The 20,082-nt window shown below is 36.8% G+C and overlaps 1 protein-coding gene across 2 annotated transcripts in view; it reads left to right on the forward strand.

The window, feature by feature from the left end:
- Nucleotides 1-9,035: 9,035 nt before the first annotated feature.
- sh2d3ca (SH2 domain containing 3Ca) overlaps nucleotides 9,036-20,082 on the forward strand; it is a 62,845-nt gene continuing 51,798 nt past the window's right edge. For both annotated transcript variants that reach the window (XM_041970636.1, XM_041970637.1), the window contains exons 1-4: nucleotides 9,036-9,144; nucleotides 11,401-11,688; nucleotides 11,809-12,304; nucleotides 15,251-15,290. In XM_041970636.1, coding sequence (XP_041826570.1) covers nucleotides 9,126-9,144; nucleotides 11,401-11,688; nucleotides 11,809-12,304; nucleotides 15,251-15,290 — 843 coding nt within the window. In that variant the 5' untranslated portion in view covers nucleotides 9,036-9,125. The remainder of the gene's footprint in view (nucleotides 9,145-11,400; nucleotides 11,689-11,808; nucleotides 12,305-15,250; nucleotides 15,291-20,082) is intronic.

The following is a 20,082-nucleotide window of genomic DNA, read 5'->3' on the forward strand; positions in this document are numbered from 1 at the left end:
GTTAAATTCATCCATCTTTACACATACTTATTACATTTTTGTATTTATTTTTTTACTTAGTAATTGAAATATTATTGTGACTGTTTACGTAGCTTTTATAATTCTGCTTTTTTTTCCCCATGGGGGCCTTTCACATCGAGAGCTACCCTTGCTTTGACTGTGAGGCCATTGCAGTGGTGACTATCCCTGTTTGGGTGGACGGGGCCTTGCACTGCAGCTTTATGTTCGTGGTGTGGGCATGATCTGCCTGGGTCTGGGTGGTTCCCGAGGTGACAGCCTCTGTGGTTATGGGTGGGCTGGCTCTTGGTGTGGAAGGATATTGTTTCGGTTATTTTTAGAGACAGCTTGTAAAGCATGTTGCACCGCAGTCCTGCAAGAAAAGTGATAAATACAGTTTGATTGATTGATTGATTGATTGATTGATTGATTGATTGATTGATTGATTGATTGATTGATTGATTGATTGATTGATTGATTGATTGATTGATTGTGTTCTGTGAGTGGCTTCTTTGGGTCTGCTACAACAGTGAATTGTACTGGAATTCATTCCTCAGCAGCAACAGCCCTGCAAAACAAGAATTTAAATGACTAATAATGAACTTATTAACTTCTGATTACATGCAAAAAAGGTAATAATAAACATTATAATATGACTTTGGAGGTTCATAAAGTTTATCCACATTTCATTTTCATTTCAAATAACCACATATCCATTTAAATATTTTTAGCATCCTTTCTCTAAATCTTACTTAGACTCTTACAGCTGTTTTTGCTTTGTCAAGTTTAGTAGATTATAGTTATTGTTATCTGTAAACTTTCCAAGATAATGCACTAACTCATGCAATTAGCTCCTTGATGTTGATGAAAGCCTTAGAGCTCATAATTGGTAACATTTCATACATGGCAAACAATACACAGTTTACAATCCCAGTCACCTCCCTTTTTAGTAGCAGCCTGTGTGTTGTCTAATTTTAGTAGCATTTTAAACCAAATTCTGACATTTTCATTGCATTAATATTTCAGTTATTTGGAGTCCTCTTGTGGTGATATATGTAATTACATAAAAAAAAAAAAAACATTAATGAAATAAAGTATAGGATGTACACTTATCTTTATTCCATAAACATAGACCTTTTGGCCTCTAAACTGATCTGAACAGCTACAGTCTAAAGAAGAAGTCTGTCACTTTTACACTTGAGTGTCAGTAAACTGAAACCCTGCTATGCCAAGAAGATAAGGTAAGTGAAACTGTGCAGCCTGTTGAAGAGAAGGTAAGTACTTAATCCTCAAATGCTCCCATAAACTTGCTCATAGGCCAAAAAGATACTTTTGGGGGAGAGTTAGTGCATGTTTGTGTCCTGTGTGACCTGTAGCTGCTCCCGCTGCTGTAAAAATCAATGCATCAGACCAGCCAAACAATTTATAACTTTGGACTTTAATGTAACTAGTCAGAATTTGCCATTTTAAGCATGAATGTATAACATTTAAAGCACCTAGAATGCTGATTTCTTTATGAATTTTGAACATTTGGTTTCAAGATTTTTGTTAAATATAAAACAATGCATATTAAATTATTTGTAAGCCAACAGAATAGAACTGGTGTCATATTTATTGTTGATATTGAAGAAATTCAAGAATATGTTTTATTTTTTTGACTAATTTCTTAATCTTTAGTTCATTGCCATAATACAGCTTTTTTCCACAACTAGTTGTTATATTGCAAATGTAACAGAGTAACACAGAATTTGAAATATATTAGTGATATTGACAAACGAAAAAAAAAGAAAAAATGGATCAAGTAAATAAAAAAGTAGTGTACAATGAGCTTTGAGTGTTCGTGTCTCGCATTCTAACACCCACCTCCACAATTTTAATCATGCGGTTTATTTTAATTAATTTAACAGCATTTTGTCATCACATTATAATTTTTTTTGTGTTTGTGGGTGTGTGTGTGTGTGTGTGGGGTGGGGGGGGGGGGGGTTACTTGCATGAATGAGTGTATGCATGGTTTTGTGTAATGCATGTGTTTTTTAAGATTCTTACAAAGGGCTATCACTTAAGTTTTTGTTGTATATTATTTGTACAATGATAATATATTCACTGATATAATGTTACTATAACTGCTGCAGATGGGTCACCTACATCTGGGTGACCTACTAGACAAAAAACATACATACTAAGCGAACCTCTAGAAACTGTCATCATAATCCAGCAACATATTGTAATTAAACATCATGTCTACACCTACTCTTGCCCCTTCAACTGGCTCTTATAATTTATCAAATAATGATATTATTCTGGCAATTACTCTTTATATCCTTTAATTAGTTTACAATATACACTTTACATGGACCATCCATCTAGAACAGTTAATTTTGTGCTAGATGGATTGAAGTGAGTACACTTTTATGAGAATGAGACATCACTTTTATTTTGTACATGTCATCACTGTTTTCATACCAGCATCACAGGAAAAACTCAGTAATTTTGTTTTGTATCTTCTCTCACTAAAAATGTGAGGTTCTTACGTTTGGATCTGTTTGAGACACTTTGCAAGTTACTTTCATCAGAATTTGTGCCTTTCTTTCTCCCTTGTTTTTTTTTTTTTTTTTTTGTCTAATAGAGCCGTGTGATTGCCATCTGATGTGAAATTTAACTGTCTTTGGTGCCCCCTTTAGTATGAACTAATAATGACACATTTTGAGCCATTTTTGGCCATTTAATCCTATTTTACATAATGTGTGAATGTCTTTAACATGTTAGTGACATATTTAACTGTTTAATTCAAGACTAAGATTTAACTACTCTTTAAAAAGATCATGCGGTATCAAGTACAACTTGGCATTTGCAACTAAAAAACTGAAATCCACTGATACTGAATTAAATTCACTTAAATGTAGTAATATCTTAATAATCCTTAATTTAAGCTTCTACTGGTATAGTAAAAATTTACCTTAAAATTAGATTGAACAGCTGAAAATTCAGGGACACTCCTTTTCAGTACAGTAACCAAGATTACACCATACGTTCTCTCCTCCTTTACTCTCGCCGTTCTGTCTACAGTCCCCTTCAGCCCAGCGTCAGGAATCAGGAACAAGGTCAGAAATGTTCCTGCAGCCACATTTCAGTAAAACACTTCATTTGCTTTCCAAATCATAAAACAGTTTCCTCATTTGTGCTCCAAGCTCATCCACTGTCTTTGCAGGTTATTTTCTCCTGCCCTACATCTATGATGTCCACTTTTCATCTTGTCTTGATTTGGTTCTCATTTCAGGCATCAGCTGCTCTCAGATATAAGCAGCTGTCCCAGTGGCATCGTAACTCAGCACAAGGGATGTGAAAAGTTCCAGGAAGTATCAGTAGAAGCCCTTTAGGCAGCACAGCTTCCAAACCACCGAAGAAACAAGAAAAAGTGAAAAAGTGAAGAAAATCCAAGTTAGAATTGGTTTGCTCTTCTGTTGTATCTGTTGATACAATACAGTAAAAATGGGCAGATTTCAGGGATAGTCATGAATGGTGATTAATCATGATTAATTAATCACTTGACAGCCCAAACAAAAATTAAACTATATTCTACCACATAATTTTGAATAATATTCATTTGTGTTCATTTAAACACATTTTACAAAGAAAATAAACACCAGGAAAGCAGTTAAATACTCTTGGTCAGCTGTTTCTTTCATATCCATATTGATCTGTAGCTACCATGTTATTTGCACAGATGATGGTTTAATCCTTTCTTCAGCAGCACAGCGATCCTTAGAGGCTGACACCATGTCAAGGTCCTCACAAATACAGTAAAAGTTGGATTCATGTGTGATGGGATGAAAGCAAGCGACTGTGTGTGTGCTCTACTTTGACTTCACCTTGATGACAAACAAGGCTTCAATAATTCAGCTCTCAGTCTCGGTTGTGTTGGGACAAATAGAGGCCACGTCAATACAAAGTACCAAAACCTGATGACAACACAATCTGAAACACTTCTTGACCTTCTTTTTCTCTCCCACCTTCATTTTATCTTCAGATTATTGTATTTTGCAGCTTTTCATTAAATGAGTCCATGAGACAAAGATGGAGGAACACAAAGACAACAGAACATGCCCACAGGCGAGGGAAGAAGAGCTTGAAATTAACAATGAAATGCTGTTCTAGATATTTAATCACTCTATTCTAGTGGGACTGCACAACGACAAAAAAAAAAGGAAAATTATGTCTAGTGTCTTATTACTGTGTTGTACCAATGCTTCTTGGCAATAAATCTCATAACGTTGGAAAGCTATTTCATTTCCCTTTCAAATGGGGCCTCATGTTTAAGGAAAATGCATTTGTGGGATGAGCAGCTAAGTTGAATAGGTGGGTTGCACCCATGAAAAGCAATCCAAATCGTCTCTGCCAATGTCAAACAGCTTATTCTGCTATTGATTCTTGTTCGATGTTGTTTACTGGCTGTTTAACAATCTCTTCATCTAACAGAGCCTCAGTAGTATGTGGAAGAAACATACATAGCCACAACAGCCTGACACTTTCTCCTCATGCTCACCAGCTTAGTCATGGCATCCCATTCTTCAACCAGCATTTATCACAAGTCAACCAATCTGCTAGTGTTGGTCATTCTTGCACGAACAACGCGCCCAAGCTGATCCTACAATGGAGTTCAATGGAGTAGAAGTCAAGACTGCAGGCAAGCCATTCCACCCTCTCCACTCCCATATTCTGGTCTGTAATAAACCCCACTTTATGGAGATGTGCATTGTCATTTTGGAGAATAGAGTCCCTGAGTTTGGAGATATGGGATTGCCACAGGTTGGAGAATCTCATCTTGATATCTCTCTGCATTGAGATTCATTGTTAATAAGCATTGTTAGAAAGAAATAATTGCCCTCACACAAATTTCTTTACTTTTTGTTCCACATTTATCTAACATTTTAGATAACCCAGCAGTATTAAGACACAAGTAGGCACTCTGTTGTTTAATGTTACACCTCAGCAACTTTTACATCATATTTACTGACTGTTGCTGCCACTGTGACTCATTACTGCTTTTCTGCAAATCACAGTGAGAACTTATTGATTATCCACAAGAGAGCAAACAGCAACATCCCAATAATGTCCCTCAACAATTATTTTCTAATAATGACTGCACTCCTGCAGTAATAACAGCACAGATTAGATTTTAAACAAATCATTGCAGGATTGTCCGGAAGATGAGGAAGACGCCATTGACATCATCCAGAAATAAGTTTCATGTGATGATTCATTCAGTGTACTTTTTAGAAGCAACTTTTTTAAGTTTGATATACATTAAAGCAAGTGTGAAGAAGAAATAATGGCAGATTTCCCAGTAAACTGAATTATCCCAGTAAATTTAATATGAGCATGGCTTCCCTTTGCTGGTAATGTTGACATTTATAGGAATGTTGTAGAGACAATAGAGAACTGCATGTTTGTATGTCTCTATACTACATCCCCAAACAATTTCATGCAAAAGTTTTTTTCATAATGAATGATAGTAATTAGGGCATTTTCTTATCTTTGATGGTGCTGTCAGGGACAACATAAATATAAATGTATCATACATTATTACCTCGTTTTCATAGTGTGGAAAAGGAAATGTGTGTTTTTGTAAAACACAAAGGCACACACACGTGGATAGATAGGCAATTAAACACACACCACACATTAAAACTGCTAGAGGGTCAAACAGATGTACTATTATATTGAAATTAAATAGGGTGAGGCTATATATAAAAAATCAGTGCAGGTCTTAATCAGTTCTCTTGTTTTTGTCAAACTAGACTTGGATTTTGTGTGTCTCTTACTGAGGTGTGTATCAGTGTGGCCTTGTGTCAAAGTGAGTGATATTTGTCTTTGTATGAGGGAGCAGGGAGCTGAATTATTGAAGGCTTTTTTTTTATCAAGGTCAAATTAAAGCAACACGCTCGAACACTTGTGTGCACACGAACACTCACAGTCATTCACAGTGACAAATTACTTTTGTAGAAAACATGGTTGGGACTAAAAGATGTGTGTGTGTGTGTGTGTGAGTGTGTAAACTTACTGTATTGTATTTCTTACTTTACATCATCTACGTCTGTACTGGTGGACTGCAGAGCTGAGGTCATGCGCACTTGGCCAAAGGAACAAAGTGTTCTCACTGAATACCTTAATTTTTAGCACATAAAGCGGATTCGCTGAGAACCTCAGAAGGTTTTCACACTGCTTTGAACTAAATTTTTCCCCGTATCTTGATCAAGGTCTCGGCCTCTGCTGAGAAACAACACCCACAGAATCACTATATTTGTCTGCAGAGATGGTATTAAAAAGTGATTTTCATTTCCTGTTTTCCTCCACACATGGCACCGAATGTTTAATCTTTGTTCGCAAAGATAATGGCAATGAAAAGAAAAAATAAACAAACAGAAAATACATGGAGAAAACTCTAAAGAAGTTTGAAAATTGTCTTGTGTACTGTAAACCTTAAGGGATCACCATGAAATGAAATGATTTAGTGAGGTAAATCAATAGAACAATTACAGTGGGACGTCCCCATTTTTCCATCCTTTAAAAACAGAGAAACCTGAGGTGGAAAAACTCAGCTTTTGTTGCAACTTTTCAACATGCCATCTTGACATTTTTACTCAGGGAATGAGCATCCTAAGTGGTTTGGAAGTACTGTTTTAAATTATAGTTTGGGCCATTGTGTCTTTTTTCTCAATAAACTAAAGTGCTGCAATTGCAGAATTAAAGTACTTCAACCAAGAGTACATACCACAACATAATAATAATAATAATAATAATAATAATAATAATGATGATGATGATGATTACCAGCTAGGAAGGCACTAAGACATACCAGTACGGGATAAACAAGGTGGAGGAGTATTTATACTGAGGAAGTTAATGAGTAAATAAGGGGTAAGTGTGACAATTAGCAACTAAAAGCCAGTTGAAAAAACTAAATTGGAAGTAAATTTCAAAGGGTGCATAAGGGTTGGACCTGTACATAATAGAACTGGAAGCAAGACTACCTACAGTATATAAACTAGACCAAGGGCTACACAACGCAGAAGAACTGAACAACTTGAAATAAAGATCTAACACAAACAAAACTTAACAGGACCAAAAACCCACAGATTAAGACAAAATCTTAGAAGATCTTCATCGAATTATGGTGTGATATGTGGAGATATATTAAACGTGTTATGTATTAACTCATTTTACGGTTTTCTATTTATTTATTTTTTATTCATATCTTCACTCATTCATTTATTCTTTCACTCATTCATGCATGCAGTATTTTTCCTTAATAGTTTATACTGCAAGAATATGCAGTAATTCTCTTTTCAGGATCAGATCAGACCAATTCAAGTCAATGGTTTCATATATTGCTCTGCACCACTACACAGCCCTTCATGGTGGTGTGGTGATTAGTACCACTGCCTCACAGCAAGGGGGTCCCTGGTTCAAACCTTGGCTAAATTTGTGCTATGGGGGAGGTTAGCTGGGCCTTTCTGTGCGGAGTTTGCATGTTCTCTCTGTGTATGTATGAGTTCTTTCTCCCACAGTCCAAACACAGAGACTGTGTCTCTCTGTCTCTCTCCTGCTAATTGCTGGATCCAGTGATCCTGAATAGGAATAAGTGGGTATGGACAATGTATATATGTATTGTTACAGCCTGGCTCCAAACTGTAACAAAGAAATACAATTTTTTGCTGGTTTTCCATTTCATTTTTAGACATTTCAGATGCAGGGCTATTTCATTTTGCTATTTTATGTTATACAGTGACATATATATACAGTGCTGGTGTGGTTCAGTGCTGGTGTGGTTCAGTGCTGACAGGAGGGTGCTGTCAGGCTCATTTTTTAAAAAAAGAGAACAGGAAGTGAAAAAGCATGACAGCATTACTGAAGACAATAGACAATACAGTACAGGCTACACTGCAGCAGCCACAGTTTATTTAGATAATAAATTAGCAGCATCTTAACTGACTTTAACATGAAAACAATCACTAATAAATAATGTACAAACAAAAAACAAGTAAGTAGATAATTAAACGAGGCAGAACAGTAGCGTGGTGGTTAACACTGTCACCACTCAGACAGAAAGCAACTGGTTTTGGTGTAGAGCTTAAATGTGGCTCCTGTGCACATTTCCTACCTGTCAAGGATCTCTGGTTTCCTTCTGTGTCACAGAAACATACATGTTAGGTTAATTAAGTGAATATCCATGTTTGTTTGTCTTTACTCTGTGACAGACAGGTGAGCTGTCCAGAGTGTACTCCACCTTTTGCCTGAGAGCAAATAGGATAGCTCTCCCAAAATCCTAAATTTGATGGATGTACAAACAGCATTGATTAAAGTCCTGTGCTGGGTAACAATTGATCTTTGAATTTATTTAAAAAAAAAAAAAAAGGATTTTTCTATCCAGCTGCTACAGGTCATGGTTACCTCTTATCTCTTATCACACTACCTATACATACATAACTTAAGTCATGTTGGATGAAACAAGAAAATGCTGATTTTGCCTTCAACAGCACAAATAAAAATGTGACTATTTCATGTTTTTCCGTGCTGTTTTTTTCATCTTTTAATAAGTGTATTAATGAGTGTGTATTAATTAACCTGAATTCCCAGCAAAACTGTTCTCATTCAAATATTTTTCTGCGTTTTTTGTCAGACAGCTAAACAAGTCAGAAAGTGTAACTAAAAAGTAGAGCATTAAGACTACATGTCAAGTGACAATCAATTAAATAATTTCCATATTGTTGCTTTGCTCAAAGATTTGGTATCTTTGGGACCTTGGCTAGAATTTAAAGTTGTCTGTGTTTGAATAAAAACAAGCAGGCTTCTCGTTTCATCTTGGGTTTTTTGTTTCCTCTTAGCTGTGGTGCTTTCAGCTTGACACAGGAAGTATCGGGTCTGCCCAGCCCCTGCCGCTCATCTCTCAGTTTGAGTCTCTCCTCCACAAAGTGTGATCTGTGCCTCACCCACAAGGGAGGAAGTGTAGTTCATACAAATGCTGATCCCCACAACAACAAGTTGTCATCCATCTTTGCCTCTTATCTGTTTTGCAGCAAAGTCTCTTATGTGATCTGTTTGTCACACTCCTGCATTTGAGCCCCAACATGAGTTTACGGAAACTGAGTGAGTATCATTCATTGTTTGTGTATGAAAACAGCAGATTATTTTGTGCTTCATAGAATAGAAATTGCCTTGACATTCAGTCATACAATGCTGTGGCGATACACTGACATGTAAAAAAGAAGTGCCTGTAAGACTTTTTTAAAAACAGTTCTTTCGTATCTTTGCCTTTATGTTAAAGGATTATTATGATTTGTGGACATTATTGTACAGTAAAATTTGCATAAAAAGTCCCTTAAGCCTCCTGGTACCTTCAGAGACACAGCCAAGCAGGACCATTTCCACCCACTCACGCCTACATACAAATATCTACAAAAAATATTCATTTCATAGCTGAAATAAATAGATTTACTGCTTGAATGCATCTACTTCTCCACACATCATGAGATCTGTTAAACATATTTTACTGTAACAGCTGGACAGAAGGAGAAAGACATGCACATGTGAGATAATCTTAAAACATATTTCCATCATCTTATAAAGGTGCTCCAGGCATATACACTGTTATACTGTGTCCTGACAGCTCACACCTGCCTGTTGTTCCATTACCAAATTTCATGGGATTCAGATTTTATCCTTTAAGGGTAAAATATAACATACTACATGTTAACTCATTAGAGAAATATAAAAAATATATATATAAACAGTAGACTTTTGGATAAATAATGTACATATGTGACAAAAAAACTGTGATTAAGTGCAGTGTTTAGCACTAATGGTGAAAGTACACAATAAAAAACCCCATATCCATAAATGTTGTACATTTTTCTAAATGCAACAAAAACTTATATCTGCAATTTATTGATTTGTTTAAATCTTATTTTAATGCAAGTAAATGATAAAAGAGTTAGAAAAGTTTACAGAATAAACAAATTACATATTCTACAGTTTACTATTAGCAGGTTAAATGTTGATATAAAAGGAGCAAAAGTATTCTTTTCAACTAAGGATGCATCATGGCTCACCACTTCCTCTTAAACTCCATCAGAGAATAATTTTTAAATTAATAAATATTTCATCCTGAAATTTGAAAAGAACATTGTTCTTTAACATTTAAAACACTTAAAATGCAATATATTACACTTGCTTATACACTTGCTTAAGAAATTGAGCAAGTGTGAGGAAATCTCACTGTGTAAAGTGTGAAGAGTGGAAACCGCTGTTGATGTGTGTGACCCAGCATCATATCAACGCAATCATAACAGCCACATGACCTTTAGAGTACCTCAGAAAGCCATTATTACTTAGCACAGCCTCACCCTGCCTCAAAATATTTATCTAAAAATGTACCACACAAGGTGGAAGCCATATATGAACTAGGTGAAGAAAGATGTGGACAGAAAGATGGTGGACATACTGTACGTTCTGTCATCAGATGAGTCAGATGAGCAAACTGAAATCTGGTTCTACTTGCCAAAAGATGAAAAAGACATCTGCAAAAGCAGCAAAACCTAGTTTCTGGGATGGGTCGCATGCACATTAGTGAAAGTAGCCTACCACTGATGGAGAGGCTTATATTGGAATTTTTGGAGAAAGATAAGTTAGAATCAAGGCAACGTCTTTTCCTGGGAAGCAGGACAATGCCAAACCTTATTTTGTACAACTCTCAACAGTTTGGCTTCATAGGCTGTTTTGTTTGACTGGCCTGTCTGCTGTCCACATTTATCTCTGACTGAAAATGTATGAGAGAGAAAAATCAGACAACAACAACCAAAGACTGCTGAGATGCTGAAATCTTGTATTCAGTAAAAAAGGTCACACAAAATGACAACAATGGTATCCTCAATTCCGAAAAACTTAAAAATAGTCTTTAAAAGGCAGGTGATGTAACACAGTGACAAAGGTTTAAATGACTTCACAAAATACAAATGCAAGTTTATGCAACTTTTTAAAAACATTTCCAACTTTTGTAGAAACAAGGTTTGCTCATTGAGGTAAAAATAAAGTAGTACAGAGTCTGAAAAGTAGGAATATATTGAGTACAGACTTTTCTGACATCTATTCTGTGATGATTCATAGTAGAATGAATATTCTACCTCTCCTGCAGATCTCCTCCTTGTGCTTTAATGGTTTAGTAAGCACTTCACAATATTAAATCATGACTCCTCAAGAACAGTTACATCTCAATAAAATAGTTTTGTAGTGAAATAAAGAAAAAAACTATAGAATTAATGAAGCTGAAATATTTTGTGTGGTGAGAAAATAACCAGCTATATTCAGACACAGCATACTAATTCTCCAATCTTTCCCCCTCTTAAGGTTTCAAATGGTTTGGTAGCCTAACCAACCTGACTTTCCGCCGGTCTACTGAGAAATCAGACTCCAAGGCTTCCAAGTCAAAGTCTACAGGAGGATTAAGATTTGTACCTGGAGATGACTGTGAAGACACCCCTGTGGCAAACTTAAGTCCAGTTGCTGAGACATCGGTGGATGACATGGAGGCCATGCGTCCTCGCACCGCCAGCTATGTCCGTTCCAGTGAGAGCTATACACACGTTGGCACACTGCCCCGGCTACTGATGAGGAAGAGGGACAAGAGTAGTAAAGGTAAATTAGTCAAAGTTATGTTGGATGAAGCATGGCATCATTCATCAACTGGAAAACATGGTTTTCATCTGAATCTTTCCCCTTTCTTCCACTGCTTCTAATTGTCCCCTTATTCCCCAGGATGTCCCAGCAGCAGTAAAAAGAGTAAAGATAAAAGCAGGATCAGCAGAAGTCAAAGCCAAAGACCTGCAGGGGACCAGAGTCATGTGACTTTGACACTCAAGGGCACTTCATTCAAGGTGGCTGAGGGTGATGCAGCGGTTACAGCTGACTCTGCAGGTGCTGTGACTACGCTCACCGGAGAGTCAACAACTGATTCAAAGACAGAGCCTGAACCTACAGGAGAAAGTGACACCCAAAAACCCCAAAACATCCTGCCTGAATCCACTGCTGCCAGTGAAGATGTGTGGCCATCTGGTGGCTTGGGCACAGCACTCCAGACAGAAGAACCAGTAGCCTTTTACTCCGGATCTGTAGATGAGACTTCACCAGCATCTATTAACCAAGGGAGAGATGAAACTCAAGAAGATGGTGGGCTAGAGTCCAAGCTTCTTTTTGAAGAAAAAGATCAAGCAGGAATCAAAGAGCTAAAAGATGGAGAGGGAACCTCTGACAGGTGACTCTTTTTCCAATGATAGTTTAATGGTACTTTTTATTTCCTCACATGATAAAGCAATCACATCAATGCATTAGTACTGACAACCTAACAACCTAATTACATACATTAATGGAATTAAGTTACATAGGTCAGTTGACAAAAAACAAACACTGGCAAGGCTTTGGGGCTATTTCATGATTTTTACAAATTTGTTTACAGAATAAACTTGCTAAAGTCTGATATGAACAGTTTTAGCTTTACCTACCTCAAATTTAATAATATAAGAAATTGCATTATCAATAATTATATGAAGTTCTTATATATGATACTACCCCGATAAAAAGGGACAATTCTAGCAGTTTTGAGATAATATAGATTCATTTCTAGCAAGTGAGCCACAAAGGAGGTCAGGGCTTGCTTTTGCCTTACCCAGAAAAGAAGAGGAAAAAAAAAAGCTTGCAGAGTTCTGCTGATCGTGATGCAAATTTGAGATTATTTTTGAAGTGTTTGTGCTCTATGATGACTGAAAGCAATACCAGCATGCACCCTGAGCTCCTGTATATATAAAACATGCTCAAATCTAATGGTCTCATGGCCTAAAAACTCTGGGCAATTAATTTAGTGCTCGTTTCTGTGCGGTAGGAACTTATCCTAGATGATCGGAGTCAAGTGAGAATATAACAGGATTCATTCCACTTTTTAATGCAGCAGGTAATATTGATTTTTTTGTATCGATCAAATGCTGCTGGAAAGCTGCTGCTCTGTTCCTGGTTAGAAGATTTCTCATTTGGCATTGATTCTTTCTTACACACACGAGACCCAACCAAAATAAGCTTTATGTGCACTTATTGTGTGTGTTTCTTAATGTTGAAGGTGATTTATTAATAAGGTCAGAAGTTGGAGAGTTTCAGGGGGAAATGCAACTACCACACCCCAAGCACTGTTCAGCTAAGTAGATTGTATTTCCACAGTTTTCCCATGACATGCCAAGGGCTCTGTGGCCCCCAGTGCCCCATGCTTAACTGCAGAGTGCAAGTATCATGTTACATGGACGTGCACTGCCGGTGTATGTGCATGCATGAACGTGGGCAGTAACTGTCCTGGCATGCAAGGGATGTGAATGTGTGAGCGTGAAACATTAGTCCATTAGTTCAGCTCAGACATTGTGGGAAATAAAGCTCTATAGTGTACTGCAGGTTATGGATGGGCACATCAAAGAGTTTTCTCTCCTTTTTCAGTTCAACCATAAATCACAGGTGTGTCCATCTCTCAGGCTGTCTGTCCACAGAGCAGCGCTTCAAGTCAATGCGTGAGATTTCCTCAGAAACCTTTTCATCTACTTGACAGACAGTGTTGTGGCTCTGAAATAAAATGCCGCCAATATGTTTCTGGGTTACTAAGCTCAGCTGGCTGGTAGGGGTTTTTTCTTTTTAGCCTTAAAGTCTCCAAAGAATGACTGCATCTTTTTTCATGTGCAACTTACTTAAAGAAGTGTAAAGTGGCATGCTATTTCATGGCAAGAAAGAGTTTTCGTGTTCAGTTTACTAAACAATTAATTAACCGGAGCATGAAAAGTCCTGTGTGTAACATGTAGCACAGTTGCTACAATCAGTCACCATGAATGCACGTTTCTGATTTCATTCTTACATCATATTTTCATTAGTGAACTGAAAAGAGCTATCAGTTTTCATTACAAAAAACTAGCAGTTTAAATAAACAAGAATCCTTTTATTTCCCATTAATACAATTTCTTTCAAAAGGGCTCTACGAGATGCTTGGGTTGTCTAACATAATACCAAAACTCTTAACTTACATCTCTTGTGTTTCTCTAATGTGGATTTCTAAAAGTAGTTCCACCTACATGCCACAACTTTTCTTAAAACATATTTTTGCTCTTTGTGAGCAAAAGGTTAATTTCTATTTAGCTCTTCTAGAAGACTTGTTATCAAAATGATTAATTAAGCTTGTTCGGATGTTCATTTGCAAACATCTGCAGTTTGTGTGCATATATGTACATGTTAACAGTAATTTAAATAAATGAGACAGCTACCGTGTATAGAAACCCATATCTGGCAGTACTTTCATTTCCTCTTCACACCTTACTTATATTTGTGTCTTTTTCTTTAGTCTTCATGCACAGATCTTGAGGTTTTCAGTGCTAATGATGGAGAAAATATTATTTAGTATATAGTATATATTTTTTGGGCTTTTTTTTTTTTTTTTTTTTGTTTTGTTTTTGTTGTTTTTTTTTTGTATTGTTGAAGGAGAGAAACAGCTTGGAAAGGCAGTGTAAAACTTCTCTACTGTGGGACTAGTTAACATTCCCTCTCCCACTGCCATAATGGGGCCCTTTGATCTGACCTCGCTGTAGTTGTGTGTAAGTCAGCTTGGCTCTGGGTCCTTTGAGACGCATCTTGCATTTGGGAGTTGCACTGACTGATCTTAAAACTCGTCTAAATGTAATTGCCTCTTTTGCCTGTTCCTTCTCTGTATCACAAAGCTGCACAGTAGTGTTCGCAGCATGGCTTCCAAGCCTGCAACACAGCAGGGTTTTGACACATGACTGGGATCCGTCAGGAGTGTTGAACTGTGAGTTACGGTGCCAGAGAAATTTAAGCATTCAAGTGCATATTCAGCAACCTGAGAGACTCAGTGGGGTTTGTTAAGTTTTTTACATGATGAAGAACGGCATCTGTGTTTTACCCACTTGAAAGCCTGCTACGGCCAGTCATGGGAATCCAGGCTTCTGATTTTGTTTGTGGTTGTATGCACCTGTTAGAAAAGATCAAACACAAAACCTCAAGCTTGTGTATCAGAGCATGTGTACACCAAAATATGGACAGAATTTTACAGCATTTTTTTGTTTTTTGTCCTTTTTTTGCATTGTCCAACATTTTTTCCTCTTCCATCTGTCTTTCACTTCTTTTTCTCTTTGACTCATTTATTTGTTTTATGCCTTTTCAGCCACACAGAGCCAACAGAGAACCAAGTAGAATCCATTCAGGTAAGTCTCTGTCCGGGTGGTCTTCAGTCTGTTTTCATCATTTGTTGAATTCTATTATGTGAATGCCTGAAATGCCTAAAAGTGATAATCATCCAGTGATTATTTCCAATCCACATAATCAAACTTCCTTTGGAATTAAGGGGAAAAAAACCTTCCCTGCCTATAATATAAATCCTTCTTTTTTTTTTTTTTTTTTTTTTTTTTTACTTTCTCATTTATTTTTTGGATCCGTTAGTTGCAGTTTTCTGCCTGAAAATAGCCTGAATCACTTTCTCTCTTCACTATTATTGAATTAGATTTTTAATGTGAGTGCTCAGATTTAATTGTATCTGATTATCAGGTCCTAGTCTTTTCACAGCTTTGCTCATTTCAGCAGTCTCACCCCACATTTAGCCTAATTCCACCTGCCATTTAGCTAATTAAATCTTGTAGTTAGTGCTAATATCAACACTGCGCAACTAGTGAACAGTCTGTGCTGCAGCCAGCAGGTGGTGCCATCTACTCAAGCCGTGAGCTCTATCGAGCTCAAAGAGCAAGTGAAGCTGTTTTGTGACCTTGAGTAAGGATTCATGCATCCTGTTTACATACACAAACAAACACTTCAGCTAAGATCAAAAGAGAGAAGTGAGAGGAAGACAATGAAGCCAAAGTAAGGAGGGCAAAAAGAAGAAAAAGACAAGGAGGGAAAGTGAACGGTGGAAACTTGGGGATATGTTTTTCTATTGATTATACATCACAGAGAAGGCAGTAAAATCCTCCTATGACCCTGACCTGTATTCCTCCATAAAAACAAATGTGTCAAAGTCTTCATGGTTACAACAAACTGACTGTACAAGCACACCACCATCAGGGCTCTTATTTGTCATAAATATGATTTTATTAACTGATTTAATTGTCTTCCCCATTCATTTGGATTCCATTACTGTATGATGAGGAGGAACCTAAAATATATACATGTCATTCATACATCTGGCATATAAAAGACAAAGAAAACATGGCTGATATGACATATTCAAAGAAATTCACAGAGGGGCAATAAGATGAGACTATTTGACTTCTGTCAAGGCTATGAAATTGCTGAAAATGACATTGAAATTTGGCATTACTACTACTTTTACTTAGCTGTTTTTATACAGATGAATTAATCACAATTATAATAATTAATATTTAATGATATAATGATTTTAATTTAACATAATTATTATTTGTGACAGGGCTAGACCCTGTAACACCTCCATTTGTTGGATTTTTAATATGTTTAAAGCAAGCAATAAGTAACTCTACTTTACTCAATTGAAGTTGAAGGCCCAAAGGGTTTCCTGCCCTCATAAGTAAAACAAAATCAGGCTTAAATAACATGAAAAAATGTATATTCTCTTTTTAATTGATATAAAACTTTACAATCTCTTCATAACCTGAATGTTTTGTCATAAATCTGTTTGCTGCTATATCAAACACAGCATCCTGTTTTGTTTTTGCTTAGGGCTACTAGAGTAGTAGCATTTTGTTTTGTTTCATTTTGTGTTTGGCAACAAAGATACTAAATCTAAATGAGGAAACCCCCATATTAACTCAGTTTTTGAGGTTGCTGTTGCTGCAAGTGACTGTATTTCAGGGATCACAAACTCCAGTCCTTGAGGGCCACTGTTCTGCAGGTTTTGTATGCTTCAATGCTCCAACACACGTGACTCATATTAAATGGATGAATGAACAGCTTGTTGTCATGTTCTGCACAATAACCCATTAACTTGAGTCACACACATTGAAGTAGGGAAACATCTAAAACCTGCAGGACGGTGGTCATTTAGATACAGAGTTTGGCATTCCTGATATAAGCCATTAACTGATACTCAGTGGCTTCTCAGACTGTCTCTTTGGTGATTTTGTTGGGGTTTCGGGTTAGGTGGTCCACATCCACTATGAAATACTGTTGTGAGCTGGTCTATTATTGTCAAAGAACTGCACCATATCATGAACAATTGCTTCATTACAGGGAGCTCTATTGCTGTTGTAATTTTGAGATATATCTGTTCATGACATGCTCACAAAAACAAGACATTTTCCATGACATTATTATTGGGACATAATCATTTTCATAAGATATCATATTCACTTTAATATTATAATTGACCATATTTCTTTGACATTTGATGGTCACTTTTACAAGGTTACTTTTTCCTTTATTTTAACCCAGGCTCACCTACTATTTACATGAAGTCTTAAACCCTGCATGTTTTGTCACCCACGTTGTCACCACAACAGCCCATCCCGACACCGCCCACCTCGCCACCCACTCTCTGAAAGCTGCCAGCAGTCCCTCCGTCTCCCTCCATTTCTCTGAAACATTTATGACAGCTGATGTTTAAATCAGGAGTCTGCCTCAATGCACCCTGTTATAATGAGAGAGACCAGGTCAGTGGATCTCCTTCAGGTTGCTTTACACGTGCTTTACAGTCACAAAAATAACATCAAAATAAGACAAAATTTAAAAAGACATAAAAATAACTGGGGGTTGGTTAGAAAAGTCAAAAACCATCCAAGACCTTCTCTTCAGTTTGACAAAAACACCCTTCAGTTTTCATAGGGGCAAACAGATGGTCAAGAAATATTCTGCTTTTGTCATTTATATGTGAAAAAGTAGAAATAATCTTTGAAATGGTTTGTGGCTGGTGAAAACAGGCCTGACCAAACTGTGTTATTAGTTAACATCAATTTCGGTCTGTGTGTTTTTCTAATACTGTGTGTGTCATTCATGTGTGTATGTTATTTTATGATTGTGTATATCTATTTTTTGCCTGCAGCCCAGCCTTGCTTTGTCTCCTGCCCTTGTTTAGTGGTTTGGTTGTACTTTGATGGGAGGGGTAGATGGGGGGAGGTGGAACGGTTTGGTTCATAAGAGGTTTATTAACATATGTCTGCGTCTCACAATGTGGCTGTGGCAAAAAATATCTGTGTGTGTGTGTGTATGTGTGTGTGTTTGTGTGAAGGGGCTCAGCCATATATCAGTGTATTACCATGTTTGATGATATGAACGGTTTGAATTTTCAAAAATCTGTATTTGTCTGTATGGTGCTTGATTAAATTAAAGCTGTACCCTTTAGGGGACGTGTACGCATGCAATTACAGTAGGCTGAATTAATGTGCCGCCTCTGTAAATGTGAGAGGGGTGGGTGGGGTGGGAGTTTATGAGAGGGGGCAAGACACCTCTGAAAGTAATCAGTTACTGGTCCTCCTTCTGGCAAACAGGCTGACAAAACACAGTGCACAGACACATGTCTAGACAGAATTTTACACCACGCATTTCATCAGTAAGATCATTTTTGTTAGCAAAAAGACATGATCATATTTGACTGCTCTTCACTTGGAATTAGCATGGACTTCCATGTACATCTTCACTGATCACCAATGTTTCCTACGTATTTTCAAAATGCTCCATCCTCACTGGCGTGGCCCAGTAGAAGGTATCACCAACAAATAAATCCAAGTTGGATCCACAGCTGCATCAACAGCTTTGTGAAGCTTAAATGAAGCATCATGCAGAGTAGTTAAACCTAGGGTCATATAGTCCCTCCTTCTAAGATGCAGTTCTTATTTTTATTATGCAAAATAAATTACTACGCCTATTGATGGCTGATGGTACCTGCCAGATATGCACATAAACATCGGAAGGTACCACATAACCATATTTGTTTTTATTAGAGATTTTTCTTGGAAGACTATGTTCTGTATATGCAAAGCTGATTAGGATCTACAAAGAGACCATGAAAATGTCTTTGGACAGCATAGTCATAAAAAGTTGGCAACTATGCAACCAACCACAAAAACTTTACCCACTGGTGACATATATGTCTATCCATCCTTTGTCATCTCCAGAATTCCAGGATGTCCAAGGCATAGCATCCCCTCATAATGCACTGGTGGTTAAAAAGGCATTAGTTACTATGTGCTGCTTAAATAATGGTCTGAGTTTCTGGATGTAAATGTGTCCTGAGTGTATTTTAGAACTGCTTTGAGCATTGAGACCTCAGAGTTAAATGGACATATGCAAAGCTTTACTGATTGGTGCTTGTTTGTGTGTGTTTATTTGAGTATGTATTGGAAGATGACCAAGAAGGACTTAAGACTGAGATTTTTCAATTTGATGAGTAGCTCACTGTCTTACCACATCCCTTTAATGTTTGAAAAAACAGCAAGATAACATTTTATTAAGAAATTATATAGATAAAAGTCAATAATATAGTAGGAATAGTTACTGTAAATGGTCAAAACCAAGTGTAATTTTGGTATTAAAAACCCAAACCAAGTGGTAGAAAATGCTTATTTCTGCTTATTTCCATTTTATATGATATTTTTTTTTACATAAGAGTCATTAAAGTCACTGAAGCATTTGCTCCAAACAGCTAAGCCAGCAGTTAAAGGTTTAAAAACTTGATAACTGTAACAATCATTCAGAGCATATCAAACATGCCAGCAGCTAACATGCAGTTCTTAGAATGAGCTTTTATAAAGGTTAGCATGCTGACACAGAACATGTATAAGTGGCTTGGAGATAGTTTCCATCACAGCTTTTGATTCATGTTTAGAGGACATAAATAAAAAAAAATAATAAAAAAAAAGATTAATATAAATGTATACACTAATCTCAGGTGATTTTTGCCTGTCATGAGTAAGGCTGTATGCACATTAAGGGGAATGGCAACAACTGTTTTTGGTAATAATAAAGTCAGTGTCTTCCCAAGTATGATATGCCAAATATCCAGTTATACTAGGCTAGTTAAATGATTTTACCTGA

This window comes from Melanotaenia boesemani, chromosome 19 (genome assembly GCF_017639745.1).
Source record: "Melanotaenia boesemani isolate fMelBoe1 chromosome 19, fMelBoe1.pri, whole genome shotgun sequence".
Classification (NCBI taxonomy): Eukaryota; Metazoa; Chordata; class Actinopteri; order Atheriniformes; family Melanotaeniidae; genus Melanotaenia; species Melanotaenia boesemani.